Genomic DNA, 19,637 nt, shown 5'->3' with positions numbered 1-19,637 from the left:
TTGGTTTATGAGCAGAAAAAAACATAACCTGTATTATATTTAGAATTTTAGAATTTTAAAAAATGTAAGTAATTTATGTGAAAAGATTACAATTTGTTTTAAAAAGTGAAAGTATGTGTATTTGTGATATGCATGGTATATAAATATTTTATGGGACTTAAGTAGATTTGCTGATTCTATTTGAGAACAAATGTTACGGGATCTTAAATGCATACACTTCCTGTTCCTGATCTAAATGTAAAGTGATTCCCTATGGTGACAAGTTGTAAATTTTTTTTCTTGTATATAAGATCTAAGTATAGAATCTGAATTATAATGTTGTGGTGCGAGATGTAGCAATTATACTTAAGTTGATTTTGTTATATAGTTCTTTATATATTTAACATAAATTTTAATTCTCAATAGTTCATACTTGTATGTACTATAAATTATAATATATTTGGGGAATATAATTTTTATCAGTATATGATAATTGAACACGATATTATTATGTCATATGAAAATTGCGGTTGGAAATTAAATTAATATAATGTAAGTAATTAAAACAATTTTAATTTTTCGATCATTTAAATTAAAATTTTTATAACCCTTCATATAATTACAACAACGTACTTGCAATATAATACTACAGTACCCCTTAATATATGCAAAATATTTTAATATTAAAATTTAAAAACCTTAACATAATAGTAACAGAAATAGTAACAATAAATAAATTTTCTATTACTAATAACTTTGGACCCTTCCCTTATCGAATACTTTTTGTTATATCCTTGTTCAACAGTTCAGTATATATATAAATATCATATATAATCCTCGTTATATATATGTTATATATATATATATATCACAGTTATAGCACGGAATAGCGTTATTCATTCTTCTCTATATTAAATAAAAATTTAATTAATAACAAATTTCATTCAATTTTCATAATTTTTCTTACTCAATTTCTTTTATTGCATATATACACTAAGAATTTCTTATATATATATTTCTCATATATATCATAATTTCAATATTAAATTTTTTACAAATTTTCTATATATATTTTATTTATACAATATAATATAGTATACAATTTTTATATACTTATACTTATAATATATATAAGTACATATATTTTGAAATCCCAAAATGTTTAAAATGCAAGTATAAATAAAATTTAAGAATTGAAAAATCCATTAAAGAATTAAAAAATAACAAAATTACAAAAAAAAAAAAAAAATTTTTTTTTTAAAGAAAAACAATAACAATTAACTTATTATAATAAAATATAAAATATATGTTTATAACAAGATATATATATATAAAATATATATATATATATGTGATATATATAAAATATATATATAAAACTTACCCAGAAAATGACATTGAAGAGCAATAATAGAGCTTTAGCACAATGCATTGTTAAACATTAAATTTAGCACAAAAATTCACGATATATATAAAGTATATATGGTTGTATATATTAAAAATTTTTAGTATATATAGTAGCTATATAATTATATGAGTTTATAGTAAACAATAAAATATATAGCCCATATATAGTATGTAGGTAGAATGTAGTAAACGATAAAAATAATGTGGAAAATAAAATTAATAATTAAAATTTATTCTCGACATTTAATTTAATTAATTTTTTAAATAATTTTCACTTTTTTCTTTAATTTTTTTAATTCTTTTAAATTAAATTTTTGTTTTTGAAATACACAATTGTTTACAAAATTAATTTGAGTTTCAATTATTAAATTTAATTGATACAAAAATTTTAATTTCAGTACTGTTATAGTTGTATAATAAAAAAAATGGGCAGTAGGCAAGCACAAATAGTCAAAATGACAAATTAAATTTCTTGTTCTTCTTCCACCAATTTCAATTCCTCAAAAAATATTTTTTTTTTTAACAATCGAATATTTGAATTGAAAAATTTTACATTTATTTCAACAATTTTGATATTAAATTTTAAAATCACACAATTTTAATTTTTTTTTTTTTGTTATTTTAACAATTTTTTCTATTGTATTTAATAACAATTCTATTTCTTTAAAAGTTACTCAATTATTTTAAAATTTCAATAATTAAAAATTAAAAATTTTTTATTAAAAATTTTTTAATTCTTTTCTACTTTAAAGAAAAATTATGATGAGCAAACAAACAAACAAACAAAATTAATAGAAAACATCAAATTTTCAAGTGCAACTAGTTGATTTTAATTGTATACAATATTATTATATGCACACAGTCACGAGTACAATATAATATACGTGTATATATGCGTGTAGTTATATAGCAAATATAATAAAAAATTAATAAAAAAAAACTGATACGCGCGTCCTTATTATATTTTTTTTTCTTATTTAATTTTATATCCTTGTCATCGGTCCGAACTCGAAATTCTCGTTTATTATGGTGTTTATAATTCAATGTCTTTTTGGGAATTGAAAGAAAGTGTAGAAATCAAATGCATTTTATACGTATGTAAAAATCAATTCTGGACCAAAGAAAAAACAAAATAAAGCATAATTTGATTTTGTTTTTGTTCTTGTTATTATTTTTGAAAGAAAAGCTCTTAATTATATATACATTTAAATAAATAAGAGAAAGCTTACCTTTATCACTCTCTCTCTCTCTCTCTCCCTCTCTTATATATAAGAGAAAGATATGAAATTTTAAATGTGTGTAGTGGTATTGTACTCGTTTACATATGATTGTTTTTGTTTTTATATAAGAAAATAATTTTCGTAAAGAGAGGAGGGGAGTTAGCGGTATAATGTATATAATGACGTCATAATAGCAACAAAATGTCAATATATAAACTCTCAGTTTTAATTAAAATTTTATTTTTTTTTGTTTTTGGTTGTTCTTATTGTTTAATTTTACTATTTTATTTATATATAACACATTTTACGTTTATATATCGAATATTTTATATTTGTGATATATGTAATGTATATGTTTATATTTAAAATATAAAAAGGATTTTGTTTGTTATATTTTATTATAATATTTGTTTAATATATTTACAGTAGAATACGTTTAAGTGCAACTGGGATAATACAAAATTCGCCTGAGCGTAAACAATTTTTGTATGATACGTACGATATATTTATTTACATATATATACTATAGTATGTGTGTGTTATATATGTGTATATTTATACTACAATATGACGTGAATCACAAATTTTTATAATTTACAAATAAAATTTATGTGCAAATGCAATTACATATTTATTTTACCCGTAAATTTAAATTACATGTAAATGCACAAATTATAAGTCCCTAAGAGTGTTACATTTGCCCGTCCTCTACTGTATATATATAAAAATTTAAATACATATATACATATTTGTAAATAGTAAAAATAATGAAAATAATACGTTTTTGTTTTACTATAAAAATTTCACATAAATTTTGTTATACAATATTATTTTTGTGAGTATACCATAATTTTTGACGTGTATAGGTTATGTTTTTTGCTAATATTTTATATACGACATGTGGTCTATATAATATGCAATTATAATTTAATATGCATACGTACATACATATATGATATAAGGTTGTAAATAATAAGGTAATAAGGTAACAAATTGTAAATATTATATTAGGATTTCTAAGGAAAGCACATGTTTTATAAATTTTATTATTTTTGATTTTTACGTTTTCAAAAATCAAAATATTTTTGTTAGGTACCTACTTAAATTTTAGGATATGTGTATATATATACATATATACATATATATATATATAGTATATGAAAATATATTAAAATTGAATTTTTAATTATAAGTGGGTGTGTTAGAATATTTAATATAGATTTGGAATGCTATTATATTTATATATATTGGCTGTATGTATTTTGATCGTAAAATTTTTGGTTTTATTACGTCATAATTTAATGTATATATTATGAATTAATAATTAGAAAATTATAGATTAATAAATTTGGAAAGATCTTGTGCATGGTATTTATTTTAGAGAAAACGTGTGTATAAATATAAAAACATCTATTCACGGTACGGGAATGCATTATAAGTGACATTATTATACGATATTATACGAGATTTTGTAATAAAAGATCTAAATATTGTATTTTTAAAATTCCGATGCCTAAATTTCGAAAATATTTCAATTCCCAATAAAATCTCTCTTAATTTAATAAAACAAAATTTTTAATTCTATCCCTTACTCGTATCCGAATCTGTATGACAATTTAGCTTCAATAACAAAACGAAAAAGCAAAAAAAAATATAGATCTTTTGTATACCTTAATCATTGGTTTTTCCTTAGCCTCCATAAAGATTCAAGCAATGAATTAAAATTCAAGTAAAATTTTTAAGCTAAATTTAGCAGCAAACGTATCACAATAACAATGTCACTTGTTTTAGTTCGAATGTCAGTTAAATCTCAAATCTGATGCTAATTAATTTTGATATCCATAATTATTGTAATTTGAACTTCATATGATGAGTTAGTAGTTAGTGGTATGGGTTAGTAGTTAGATAGTACTGTTACTGCCTTGTGGTAAATTGTATTTTTTTTTTTTAAACATAGTTCAGATTCAAAGTAATGTTTTCAATATTTGAGAATTGTCAATTTCGATTAATTTCGAAATAATTTTGTTTATATTCCAAAACACAGTAAAATCTCGATTAAAACCACCTAGATATATATGAAGAAAAATTCGATATAAGCCTCTCATAAAATTATTTATATACCATTTCCTCACTGGAAAATTATTTCGTTTAAAATCGTAAATTTTCGTTCACAAAAACGATTTTAAACCAGACCATTACTGTATTTTTCTCGATTACAATGAAAATATATAACACAATTGTTTTAAATAAAATTTATGCCGAACATTTTGTGATTGAGCCGAAAATTTAACCGAATCCCAATTATTTCTTATGAAATAAATGAGTTGCCTACATATCTTACTTGATATGATTTTGCATTAAAATTTCTTATCTAAATATATTTGTAATCTTCTTGAATACCTTTTTGTTGCATTCAGAACGAATTTTTGATATTTTATCTATCTATTTGACAAATTACTTTATTTTATGATTTGTGTTTTCGATTACAGTATTAAAACAATAGTAATAAATATAAAATTTGTTAAATAAAAATGTTATAAAGGTCCTCAATGTTATTGACACATTTACAGGTATAGTTACATACATAAATACATACATACATGTATTTAAGATTTAAGATAATTTCTTTAGGCATTTTCTAATAAATTGGTGTGTACCTTAAACAAATATTTTTATATGAAGGTTTTTCTGATCTGTTATTCAAATATTATCAACGTTATTTAACAAATACGAAACGATATTAGTTAGAAAATTTAATTATTATTGAAAAAAATTAAGGCAAATACATTCAATATGTATAAATATATAGAAATATATGATTAAGAAGGAGATATCTTTATCTAGGGACTTTCTTGTGAACTCATGAGTTTCTTTGAATTACTGAGTTGTTTGTTAAATTATTTCTGGTGTGATAAAAATGATAACGTATTTAATATGAAAATTTAAGAATATTTTTTTCCTAAATTTGTGAATACAATAATAATAAAATAATAAATGCAAAATATTCTATTATCTTGTTAGTCTCAAAGCTTCTCATAACATTGTACACACATACTACTATGAATTTTAGCGTATTTAACAAAAAAAACTCTGCGGGATGAAAATTACTATGCGACAAGTATACGGAAATTTGTCAAAAGTGTAAAAAATTACATTATGACACTTTACTTTAAAACATGTATTTTCAGCGAATAATTCAGCGAATAAATTAGTTATACATAATATTAAAATACAAAATGCTAGCAAATTCGCCAGTTCAAGTGTGTTCGAGTATTTGTCATATAGATTTTGAACCTATTAATTTCTAGTGAAGAATTTCTATAATTCCTTAGCGAAATCTTATATACATTTGTTATAAATTTCACAAATATGTTTGGCAATTAGAACTTTTATAATTTAAATAGCCAGTAATTATATAACAGCGGACCAAATATATTACAAATTATATTCGAATATTAATACAATAATCTGATTTATATAATTTTGATATAAGAACTATGCCATGATTCTAATAATGTTGGTCTAATTTAGTATTGTGTTGGCAGTAAATAAACTTCTTTCAAGGTATGAAAAAAAGTGTGTTTAAAAGAGGAGCATGTTTTTGCCAGCATATATCAATTGAGTATAAGAATTTATTAGCGGTACTATCGGAAATTCAAGTCAAAAATATAACAATTTTATTTTCGCTAATTCTGACTGGGTTAACATAAAAAGTATTTTACGACTTTTACGACTTTTAACTTTTTTTTTTTTCAACCCCTATTATCTTCTATTTTAGTTTGAATTAAAAAATTTTACCAAAATAATTATGAATTTTCAAAAAAAAAATAAAAATCCCACATGTGCACAAATATCATATACTTATACTTTGTATCATATGTCACAACAAATTTTATATTCTTATATATATATATATATATATATAGCTTGTTAATTTTAATTTGATTATTTGGCAAAAACTTTTATGTATGGGCATTTATAAGTTTAGGTAGAAAAAATAATTTTCTCTCTAACGTTTTTATAAACAACAGCTGTTTTTTTTTCTCTGTTATAATATTTAGGTATAGTATCCCGAAATTTTTTGATTTAATTTAATAATTTAAACATGATCATACTTGCAGTTTTCAATTATATACATATAAACAAAAAATTATTGTATAATACCAGGTATACTTATAAAATTGGTACTAGCCAAAGTCTGTTGTTTGTAGATTCTCTCTTTATTCTCAATATTTCTTTATTCATAGTATATTTCTCAATATTTCTTCCCTATTTCTCTTCTTCTCTATTTTATGGTATTTCTAAAAATAAATAAAAAATAAAAAATTATAATTAAAAATAAAACAACATTTTTATTTATTTATTTTTTTTTTACTTATTTTTTTTTATTATTTTTGAAACGTTTTTCTCTTTTTGTATGTATATTTCTTATTTTATGTATATTTTTTCATTTTTATTTTTTGTATTTTACTTTTTTTTTTATTTGTTTTATAACCCCTTATGTAATTTCAATTTTAATGTTAATTTTTTTTAAATTTTTAATAAATTTATTTTGATATTTTTTAATTTTAATATTTTTTTGTTTTTTTTTTATTGTGATTTTATTTTCTTCATTCTTCATTTTGATTTTTTTAACTTTTATTTGTTTGTTTGTTTATTTTTTTTTTCGTATATAATATTCATGTAGGTATTTATGTTTTTTCAGTTGTTTTTCTTTAATTGTTATACTTGTTTATTTTATTTATTATTTTATATTGTATTGTTTATTTTAAATATTTTAATTTTTGATAAGTTTTTTTTTTTTGTTAATTATTATTATGCATTTTCAGTTAATTTTCTTGTTGTCTTCTTTTAATTAATTTAATTGCTTCCTCTTTCTTTTCTTTTTTTTTTCATCTTCATGTTCTTGAATTAATCATTTTCTTTCATCTTTGAATTAATAATGTTTGTTATGTAATTTTTCAATTTAATTTTATATAATGATGGTTTCTATATATTTTTTGTATGTATATAATATGTGTGTGTATGTATATTTTATTTAAAAATTATTAATAATTTTGTTTTTTAATAATATTTTTATATTTTATAACGATTATATAACTTTTCATTATTTATTTTGTCATTATTTGTTTTTTTTTTTTTAATATTTTTAATTTTTTTTCTTGTAATTTTTTCTTGTTATATTTTGATTATATAATTATATAAGATCTGCAAAAATGGAATTTTTTTTTTTTAATTCTTGAATATTTATTTTTTTTTGAATTTTTTTCTTGTTTTGTTTGATTAAAGCATTAAAGAGAAAAAAATTTTTTAAATTGGAAAAAAATTAATAAAATTTTAATTAAATTTTTTTTTGATATTTTTTGTTTTTTTGTTCTTAAAAACATTATTCAATTTTTTACGTTTTTTTTTTTTTTTTTGAATTCTTATTACATTTTTTTTATTTATTAATTTTTTCGGAAAATTTGAAAACTACAGTCAAATAATTAAGGTTAATATATTATATATAGAAAAAAATTTAAGATTATACATAATATTTTATATAAAAGTATATATTTTTATTATGTTATATATTTGTTATATATATCAAGATTTTTAAAAGGAATTTTTCTTTTGATTTTTGATTATATTTTTTAATATAGAGATATATATATGGATATTAATAATTTAATTAAGAATAATTGCTAATTTCAAAATTTCAAACTCATTTTTTAATTTATAATTCAATTAAAAACACTGCATATATATAGTATAATATATTAGTAGGTATTTTAATAAAAGAGTATAAAATCAAACATAGATAGGAGGCATAAGAAACAAGAAATCAAGTTTGTATAATAAAAATATTTGATATTTTTTTTTTTGTTATATTCATTTTTATTAATATTTATTTAATTTTTTTTTTTTGGTTATATTTGAAATTTTTATAAAATATTTTTAATTTGAAATTTTATTTTTCTATATTTTCGTTTCTCATTTCATTTTTTTTTTTTCTATATTTTTGTTTTTTTTTTAATTTAATTTATTTTTAATATTTTCAATAATATTTTGTGATAAAGTTTATTTAAATTAGTTAAAAAGAGAAATTCTGAAATTTCATTTCATTACTCTAGTACAATTTTTAATTTTTATGCATTCTATTACAATATTACTAATACAGTAATAGTTCATCCTAAATATATGCAATTTTATGAATTAAAAATGATACTCATTTTTGATTTTATGATTTTTGGTATTTATTTACTAAATATTGCATAGATTTAGGCGAAACAATTTTCAATTCATTTTAATTATTTTTTAACTTCGAATTATTTTTTTGATTAGGAATCGAATATTGAATTTTAATTACTCGTAACATTATTTAATTAATTATTAAATACATTTTGTTTGTTTTTCAAATTGTATTGTATATAATAATATTTTTATATAAATATTATAAAATTTGAAATTTTTTGAATTAAAAGTGGCGTAAAATTGAATAAATGTCTTTTAAGTGAAAGTAATTTTAAATTAGAAATTTGATAGTATAAATGTAAGCATAAAATTTTTGCAGGTTAGACAATCAAGTCATATCATGAATTTCGTTCAATTCCAAATTACTAAAATCCTACTACAAATATTCGTAATAGTATAGTAATCATAAATTCATTGAATTTTTGATCATTTAAAACTCTACATCGTAGCTTCGTCTATGTTCGTAACTCATACGATGAGTTCTACGATGAGAATTCACGATAGGGTTGAATATTTTGTAATTATAATTAAATGATTTTATTATTTTTACAATAAAATTACAACCTAATTTAAATTATGATAACAAATTTATTTACATTTTATATTACATTTAATAATTATGTAAAAGAAAGAAATTAAAAAAAAAAATTAATTTGAGAATAGATTAAATCTTTATTTTCAAATTTAAAAATTGGATTGGGATGCATATTTAATTTTAAAGAGGTTTTGAGAGCACAAGTGTCATTGGAAATTCTTCTGAGTTCAATTGATTTAATCGAATGAAAAGATTTTGGTATTCTGCATTAAACAAAAACGGGGTATATAGGAAGTTTATTAACCTTAACCTGTTAATGATTGTTAACCATCAAAAGGGCACACAAATTGTTATACTCTTCTTCTGTTTTAATATTTCGCCCTTAACAGATTTTTTATTCGTCATTAAATATTTTTTTTCAAAAATATTTTCGATAATTAATTCTTTTTTTAAATTGTGAGATGTTAAATTTATGTTTTTTGCACAAAGTGTTCTAACAACATGATATGGCTTGTAAAATTTTGATATTTATATATATATATATAAAGAAATTTTCATTTTTTTAACAATTAAGTAAAAAAAAATGGGGGAATTTGAATTATTATTCTCATTTCATCTTAAATAATACTTAAAATATTTCGGTAACATATTAATTATACAAAATATATACGATATTTAAATATAATATTAATAATTATATTATTTTATTAATATTATATTTAATTATTTTTATTATATTTATTGTTCATTTTGTTCTGCGACTCTACTATAAATGTGAAATTATTATAATCAGATTAAATAACAATGTTATTTTTTTTTCAAATTTAATTTTCAAATATAAATAAAATATTATTGTATATGATTTTTATATATTATGTACTCTTGTAAATTCAAAAAATTTTTTCAAAATTTTTTAAATATTTTATTTTTTATTTGTAATAATCGCGGGCATAAATCTCACCTCAAATATTTTTATAATAATAATATTTTTTTCATTTTCTAAAACTCTATCTAAAAGTGTATAATTTTATTTTTTTATATTAATAATAATGTTAATTTATTTTATTATAAATATTTATTGGTTTTGTTTTTTTCGGATTTATTTTCTGTTTTATTTATTTTTAGTTATTTATTGTATTATTTTCATAAATATTTGTATTTGTTGTATGTATGGTTGTTTATATATTACGGGTTTATTTAAATTTTTCTTCTTGTATATTCTTTAATTAAAAATAAAATTTTATTTAATTAATTAATTTGTTTTATTATTAAATTTAAATGAAACAACATTTTAATTATTATTTTTATATTATTTATTTTTTAATTTAAATAATTTTTTTTTAATTCATTTCATATTACTATGCATGTATTTTGTGAATATATTAAAATATTTAATATTTACATTGAAAAATTAAATTAAATAATAATAATAATAATGTATGTAAATTTAATAGAGGTATATGTATATTATAGAGGTATATGTATATTAATTAACAAAAATTAATATAAAATAAAAATAATAATGCCAAACCTTATTTAAAAAAAAATATAGTTTTTAAAAAAGTAAAATTAAAATTTTGAGAAAAATAATAAGTGAATAAATTTAAATATAATTTTAAAGTAAAAGTAAAATAAATGTTCATAATATAAAATAATTTAAAAATAAAAATTTTTATAATATAAAATGTTTAGAAAATTCAATGTAATATAGTAAATTATATTGGACAAGTAAAATCAGTTATTGAGTTTATATAATAAAAATTTTGTTTTTTGAGTTTTTGTTAATTGAAAATTAAATTTGTTTATTACAAATATCTTACAAAATTTAATTAACAAAACGGATTTCAGAATTAGAATTATATTTACTTTCTCAATTACTTATTATTACAATTCAAGTTCTTGGAAGAGACTCTAATGTTATCCCTTAATTTCTGATGTTTTATATTGTATAATAATTTTTATACCATTTGACAATACTGTACAAATAAATATTACATAAAACATTATTAAAGGATTTATCATAGAATGTTCTAGAAAATGTAAATGTAATGCTAAAGCAGAATGTTATAAGATTTCTGATTTTTCTAATTTAATCATTCAATGTGGAGAACGCTCTAGAATTTATGATTAAAGTATAAATATAACCGAGTTTATGATGATATAACAATAATTTAAAATAAGATATAGTGAAATGAAGATCTGTTAATTAATTAAAAATTTTGTAAGAGTTATTGAATTAAAAACAATTTCATTATATTAAAAATTATAATGTTTTTAAATTATTGTAAAATATGTACATTGGAGTTTATTAAGAAAACTATACAGTGAAAGGTAAATTATATAAAAATTTAAATAATATTTTACAAAATTACAGATTTTAGTATCAAATTAACCATTAAAATTTTTGAGTTTGATTGAATTTTGTTATTAGAAATTATTAAACTATTTAATTGTAATTTTATTTTTTGAAAATTAGTATTTGTATTGCGAATACAATTTCAATTAAATTAAACGTTCAAAATTGAAAAAATTCGAATTTGAACTATACACAAATTAAAGAATTTTAAACAAATTTAATAGAGATTTTTATGAATGCAATATTTTAAAACTGCAAAAACATAACAATATTTTTGACTATTATATAAAAGCAAAATATTTCATATATTTATACTGCGCTACTTATAATAGTTTTACAATATTTCCTAATCATTTTGCTATATTATGTTTATGAAAACTAAATTAACAATATTTTTGTTAATTAACATAATATAGCGCAGATTTCGCTATACATCACGCAGTATGCGTTTATGAAAATGCCTAATATACTTAAAATTAAATTTTACTTGTCTCTTATAATATAATTTTCATTTTTAAAACATATAGAGAAAAAAAGAAATAAAAAAATAATTTTGTAATAACCATAATTTTTATAAAAACAAAATATTCTATTTAGTTTTAAAATAATTTTAAAATAAAATAAAAACAAAATTTTCTGATTTTAAGTGTTAAAATTTTGAGTATCATTTACGTATTCTTCGATCCTTTAAATATATATAAATATAATTTATTTTTTGTGTTATATTAATATGTTTTTTTTTTTTTCAAATTTTCTTTAAATATTCTTTTTAATTTATTAATATAAATTTATATTTACATAATATTATTTTTATATGTATATGTACCTATAATATTTTTCATATTTTTAACATTTATTCTGACATATATATTTTACATAATATTCGAAATATACATAAAATATAATATAGAAATTCTATTATTTTATTAATTTATGAACAAATATATGTTATATATATGTATATGGTATGTGTAATAATAATAATTAATATTTTAATTTATTATTTTTTGTCTTAAAAATTTAATTTTTGATTTTAACTCACAAATTTTTTTAAATTTTTCAAAATTCAATTTTTTTTTTTTTTAAATATTTTTCTGTAATTTTGAAGTTCGAATGTTTTTACATGTAACCGCGTGCGTTTTAAAATTTATTCATTACAATTTTTTTCTTTTTTAATTTTTTTAAATATTTTTAAGCTTTATGTTTTTTGTTGATGTTTTTCATATTTTTAATTTTAATACAATTATAACTAGTATATTTTTTTATTTATTTAGTTTTAACATTTTTATTTAATAAATTTTAACATAATTGTAATTTTTATTTTTTTTTTGGTTTTCAATTATTTTTCATTTTATTTTTTGACTAGACTTGCTATCCTTTGGAATTTACTTTGCATTTGTGGTGTATCATGATTATTTTTGATTCCATTTGAATTATTATTGGATAATTGTTGTTGTTGTTTTTCTAGTTCTGTTGAATTTTTTCTATCTGATTTTTCATTTAATATTGTTTGTTCTTTAGCACTCCTAAAATATAGAAAAAAAAATTAAAACATTAAAATTATAATTATAAAAAAAAATCTTATTAATTTTTATTTGTAATTTGAAATTTATGTAAAATGAAAAATTATTTATTAAAAATTCCGGCACATTCCTGTATTAACAAGACAAAGGCTAAGATGCAAATGTCTAATAAACTAGTAAATGAGAATTTTGTTACCACTGTCGTAGAATTCAATTTGTCGTTCTAATTTGACATTTTAGTTGAATTCAAAATCTTCTCAGATTTTTTTTTGGGGAAATATTCTCAAAATTTTTTTTAAACAATAAAATAGAGTTAAAGTGTGAGAGAATAGGAGAAGGAAAATATGCAAAATATTGATCATGTAGTATTGTAGTAATATGTAGTGTAAAAACTGACAAACGTGTATTATTTAAGATAAATTTATTACGATTTGTGTTGCTTGCAAATTTCAATGCCCCACTGTAGTTTACAAGCGCGTTATTATAATAATATTTTATTTACAAGTCCAAAATTTTAATAGCACATACATACATAAATAATACGAAATCGATTAATTATTTTGATTTCATATAATAAATAATTCCAATTGTAGTTATAATTCACAATTTTAAAATTAAAAACCACAATAATCACCATAAATTTTGAAAAAGCAATGATTATCAATTCACCACTTTTATATTGAAATGCAATTATGTACGCCTAGGTACTTCTTATTCTCACCCATATAAAGCATAATTTCGTAATAAAAAAAAAACAACAAATCAAAAATTTTGAATAGCACGTGATATTTACGAAACCCTAAAAAAAAAACGAATATCATAATAATTAAAATAATTTCCTCTTACTATAAGGTTATTGAACTTAAAAATTTGTTTCAATCAATCCTCTTAATTCAATTCATACATGAAGTTATGTACATATATGGTATGTGTGAATTGAATATAAAATAATATTATTATTATAATATAAATTTACGATATCATACACATTATCTACATACGAACATGTGTATACATACTTTCTATACAAATTTACATAGCAAAAATAGTGACTTTATATGAAAATATAAAGTCACCTATATAAGTATGCACTTATGCTAAAATTGCCCACTATACGTTCAGAGGTAAAAATATAAAAAATTTTTTTTTGGGGAAAAAATGTATGATTATATTTTATTAACCAACAGACAATTAATTGGTTCCGACTAACTTTTACACTTAAATACGCGTACTCCGGCGTACACGTATAAAATAAAAATTCACCTGCTTTAGCAGCAGAGAGAAAAAAAAAAAACAAAAACAACACACTATACACTCATTTAAAAAATCTTTTGATCCAGCTGCAAAAATATCAGAGATTTTTAAAGGATAATTTTCGATGGTCGAGGAATTAAAAATGATTGCAGTACAATAATAATTGAGGAAAAATTTAATTGAATGCCAACTTGTAATTTAACAGATGGAATTTTATCAATTAAAAAAAAATTTTATATAATTTTTTTTTATTTGCTTTTTGTAAAGTTTTACTTCCTAATATTTTTTTTTTGGTGAAAATCACAAGAAATTTGTGTACAGAAGGTGATTATTATGTATGAATGTGGGTATGGATGAAAAAAGGAATTGGATTTGAAGTAATGATTTTTGGTTTTATTTTTATTGAAATTGCAATATTTCTTATTGTATGGTCGTGTGTAAATTTGATTATGATATTTAAATTGTGAATCTCATAAAAATAAAAACCTGTTTTACTGAGTGTTTAAACTTTTAAAACATATGTCAATTTTAATAAAGTTAATAATATTTTGATTGATAACAGGAATAGAGGCAGATGAAATAAATGTTGGCTAAAGGGTTAAAACATAAAATACAGAAAACCAGAAAATGGACCTGTTTTATTACATTTGAAGAAGAATATTTTAAATTACGTTATAATTTGTGGCATTATTTAAAATTTTTTTTGTATTAATTCGTAGAATATTTTCAACATACGAGTTAGAATATTTACAACCTGATCGTGTATCTCGCTTTTTTACTCACCTTTTATTCATTTTCAAATCAGTTTCAATTTTCACTTTTCGAATTACTCATTTTTTCAAATTATCGATTGAACGTCTCATTCTCAAAAAAAAGCGAATATATTTTGTATGTATTTTACAAAAAATGAGATTCGCAATACCAAATAATTCTCACTTGAAAATTACATTATACAAGTGTATGATAATTACTCACTTTTCGAGGAAAATAGCGAGATAGACGATCAGGATGTTTGAATTATTCCAAATTGTTGAGATTTATAGTAAATTTTATCTAATATGAGTGAGAGATTTCAATCATTCACTCATCGGTAATTGATAGGCGGAATATTATGTCAAAAAATATACATAAAAAAAATAGATTTTTTGATTTTAGAGTGAGAAAAAATTGAGTAAGTGAGTTGAGCATTCATTATTCATTTAAATAGTATGCAATTAATTTTTAAAGATGAGAATTAAGAAGAGCATTTCTCATATTATTGCATTTCGAAATTCGAAATTCGAGTAAGATAAAGAAAAATTCACTTAATTATTTTTTCCTTTTTAAATTTGTGTCGATATTTTTAGATTTATATATTAGTAGAGAAAGAGGATTTTCTAGTAATTTTTCTACATTGAGGGGAATAAAAATCCTATTGAAAACGTAAGACATTCAATTTCTAAATAGGAATTGAGAGAATGACAATTTGACAACTGTAATATATTTTTCGAATATTTCATGAGGAAAAAATGTGATTTATTTTTTGTTATGAGTGTTATAACGTATTATAACTGTAACGAAATGCGGCAATGTGTTTTAATGTGTACAACAGTCGTATTAAATGATAAGGTTGCCGACGACTCGCTTTTATTTGAGAATTGTCCATAAAAAATTAATTTTTTTGGCCGATAAATTTAAAATTTTTTTTCACAGTTTTAATTTAAAATTCTAAATAATTTCGAATTTTTCTCAACAAATTTAAATGATATAAGAAAATTAGCTTCGAAATTCAATTTGGAAATTTTAGCATAATTTTACCCTCCCTTTTTTATTTAATTTTTAAGAAGCTAATCTAATATTTTGCTGTAATTCTTTTAAGTACATTATTTTCTTTAATATTTCAAGAGCTTCACTTAAAAAAATTTTACTTCCTTTGAAAACTACCGTATAATAAGCGTAAAGTAGTTGCAAAATAATTGCCTTCAATTAAAATTTTCAAATTTCCCCCACTTTTAATTTAATTTGACCGCATAAAATTATCACATATTTAGTTATAAATTATACAAATATTATGCGGGTTCCTTCTTAACGCCCTCACCACAACAATTTTTTTTTATAACAAAGAAGTATATACTCGTATCACTTTCAACTCATATTTCATTTGAAAAAAAAAATATAAAAAATAACACTTACAAATATCTTGTTAAATCTTCAATATCAACCAGCATTGAATCCTGGCTCATATGTAATTCATCACGTTCCATTAAATATTGTACCAAATTATCATTTAATCTTTCAATTTGTGTATGTAAATCATTAACAATAATTTGTAATTGGGCAATATTCATATCGGTGCACATTTGTCTTGAGACACGACGTTTTTCAATTGGAAAATTAACACCAACTTTTTCCATTGCATTACGTATAACTTCTGTTATTGGTGATTCTTTTTGTTTTTGACGTTCAATCTGGAAAATATGGCAAAAATTTTTTACAATAAAATTTTTATAAAATTTTTTTTTTTAAATTTCTCACCTCCATTTGCATATGAGCCATATCTTTTGCTTGTGCTAAGGCCATTCTTGCTTCAATTTGTAAACGTGCTTGCTTTGTAAAGAAATCAGATTCTGAATTTTCTTCAGATATTGGTGGTCCCAATGACAATGTTGATGGTCTTTGAGATAATGTTCTTCGACTATTATTATTATTTGTTGTTGTTGTTATTGTTGTCAAATTATTATTATTATTATTTGTAATATTAACAGATAAAGGACGTGAATTATATGGATTTGATGTTGATATTGATGACATTGAACTATATCTTGATGATGCATTCGATGTCGATTTTGATAATTTTGGGCATGTTTCTGAATCAGAACTAATACTTTCAGTATCTGATGATGCTTCATTCATAAAACATATTTGTAAATTATTACCTACATATATAAATAAAAAATGTTAGTATATTAGGATTTAATAAAACTGTTAATAGAACTAAAAGGTAAAATAAGTGAAAACAAAACCCCTAAATCAAAGGCATTGGGGATATAGAAGAAATTTGTTCGGTTCTCATAATTTATTTTCAACATTTAATTAGAATTTTTAAATATATTCAATTTCCGGTATATTGAAATTCAATATATCGGAAGTGAGATAAAATCCACGTGGGTGTTCAAAATTCTTCGTACTCTAGTTGTAAAATTATAACAATTTGTTAATTTTATGCTCTCACTTATATTGTCCAAATTCAGAAACCTTTGATATTTTACAAGAATTTAAAATATTAATGACAATGACATTTGAAGGACAAATGACATTCTATTGAAATTTTCGGGAAACGTGTTCAATTAAAATTTTCGAAGAATTGCTATGGACCTATTTATATATATGTATATTTTTTTATGAAAGCATATTGTTTTTGTGTTCAAAGGCAATTTTAAATTGTTATTCTTGATAGAATTGAAAATTTGAAGATTTATTTTGTCATTATTTGCAAAAGTACAAAATTTATTTTTAAATTAATTAAGAAATCCGATCGGAAATTTATTAACATTATGAGCATATCTCAGAATAAGTCGGAGAGTTTGTTTTCGTTAAGTACAAATTTCTCACTTGGAGAGATTATTGGTATGAATACTGCCATCTACATCAGTTATACAATACTCTTGAGTAAGAAAACCCTAAAACCTTCTCAAACACATTCCGATAGAGGCGTACACCCATAAGTCCCTTACAATAATTATAAAAGATTTCTTACCATTTTGTAATCTTGATTGTAAACTTGGTTTACGTCCTGGTCTATCATTTGATGTATTATTAACCATTCTACTAAAATAGTCATCTTCTGCACCCATTGCTAAACGTCGTCGAATTTCTTCACGATCATTACGTCTCTGTAAAAATAAAAGAAAAGAAAAAAAATTAAATTAAAATTCAAGAATTTTTTTTTTTATATAAATTAAAATTTGTAAAATATAATGGTATTATCGTTACATTTCTTGAAATTCTGGAATATAAGTTGGTGTGTATGTTTGTATATTATAATTTATGTAATGAAAATATTGTTATATTTATATATCATAAATTGCGTCAACTTGAAAAATTCTATATGATGGCAAGCAACTATTGCAGCGTAACTGACTTTTAATTTATTTTTATTTTAATTTTATTTACGATTCATTGGTTATTCATTATATTATAATAGATATATAAAAAATTAAATGAGTAAGAAGAGGGTTGCTCCTATAGTATAACAGGAATTGTACATTTTAACAATAACGTTATATAGGTAAACAAAAAATATATCATATATAAAATTATGTATGTGAACTTTTTATACAGGAAATAATATTTTTTACAAATAAAAACGGATAGAGTTGATCGTGCCAACTCCATGTTTGCTCTCTATTGTGATTGTAATATTTAAGAACTGAGGCCTTATTCCAAATTGTTTCTAATACGATATTCATATCTCCTATTTTTATTGACCAGCAATCGAAATTCTAATTTTCACAGTTGTGTCTCTCATTTTTCTTCAACTAAAGTATTACAAATAAACTCTCCCCTGCCTCTTTAAAATAAAGGCCTTAACAATTAATATTATCTAAACTTCTGTCTTCTTGTGGTAGCGTAGCTTTAGCTTACAGCTTTTGGCTTAATTTCACTCACATTTCTTGAAATTACACCAAATTTGATATTAAGTACATTGGATGGAGTATCATTTACTCAATTACTCTCTTTTCACCTAATGATTAAAAAATAGAGAGGAACATAATTTTTCTCATAATGAATTAGTGTATATACCAGTTTGTATGTCAATCTTTTATCACGCAATAATTATTATAAACGGAATAGTAAATTTAAAATATAGCAAGGAAATTAGTAGATCAATTATGGGTTTTAATTTATTTTAAAAATTCTTGCTAGCTATTGTGTGTGAATATATTTATTAAAGGAGCGTTTTGATCTACATACTATTGATGGATACGTTTATATATGTATATAGACACATACTTGGAAAAACAAAAAATTTTAAAACAAAACTACAATTAAAGTACTTAAGTAAAAGGAAATTATTTTTTTGCAGATTTTCAGATTTATATAGTGTTATTTTGGGAAATTTTTGAAAGTTTGGCTAATTTTTGTGAAAA

The 19,637-nt window shown here is 20.7% G+C and overlaps 2 protein-coding genes across 2 annotated transcripts in view; both read right to left on the bottom strand.

The window, feature by feature from the left end:
- LOC129610693 (tetraspanin-6-like) overlaps window positions 1–1,473 on the bottom strand; it is a 30,912-nt gene extending 29,439 nt beyond the window's left edge. Inside the window, exon 1 of the mRNA XM_055523343.1 lies at window positions 1,364–1,473. Coding sequence (XP_055379318.1) covers window positions 1,364–1,411 — 48 coding nt within the window. The 5' untranslated portion in view covers window positions 1,412–1,473. The remainder of the gene's footprint in view (window positions 1–1,363) is intronic.
- Window positions 1,474–13,045: 11,572 nt separating this feature from the next.
- LOC129610665 (schwannomin-interacting protein 1) lies at window positions 13,046–18,399 on the bottom strand. Its single transcript, XM_055523307.1, has 4 exons — window positions 18,245–18,399; window positions 17,023–17,423; window positions 16,681–16,955; window positions 13,046–13,257 (listed from the first exon to the last, which is right to left on the bottom strand). Exons 1-4 carry the CDS (start codon window positions 18,339–18,341, stop codon window positions 13,083–13,085), a joined length of 948 nt encoding a protein of 315 aa, XP_055379282.1. The 5' UTR covers window positions 18,342–18,399; the 3' UTR covers window positions 13,046–13,082.
- Window positions 18,400–19,637: the final 1,238 nt, after the last annotated feature.

This window comes from Condylostylus longicornis, unplaced genomic scaffold (assembly GCF_029603195.1).
Source record: "Condylostylus longicornis isolate FDR11 unplaced genomic scaffold, ASM2960319v2 ptg000046l, whole genome shotgun sequence".
Taxonomy (NCBI): Eukaryota; Metazoa; Arthropoda; class Insecta; order Diptera; family Dolichopodidae; genus Condylostylus; species Condylostylus longicornis.
This window is presented reverse-complemented; position numbering and strand designations above follow the sequence as displayed.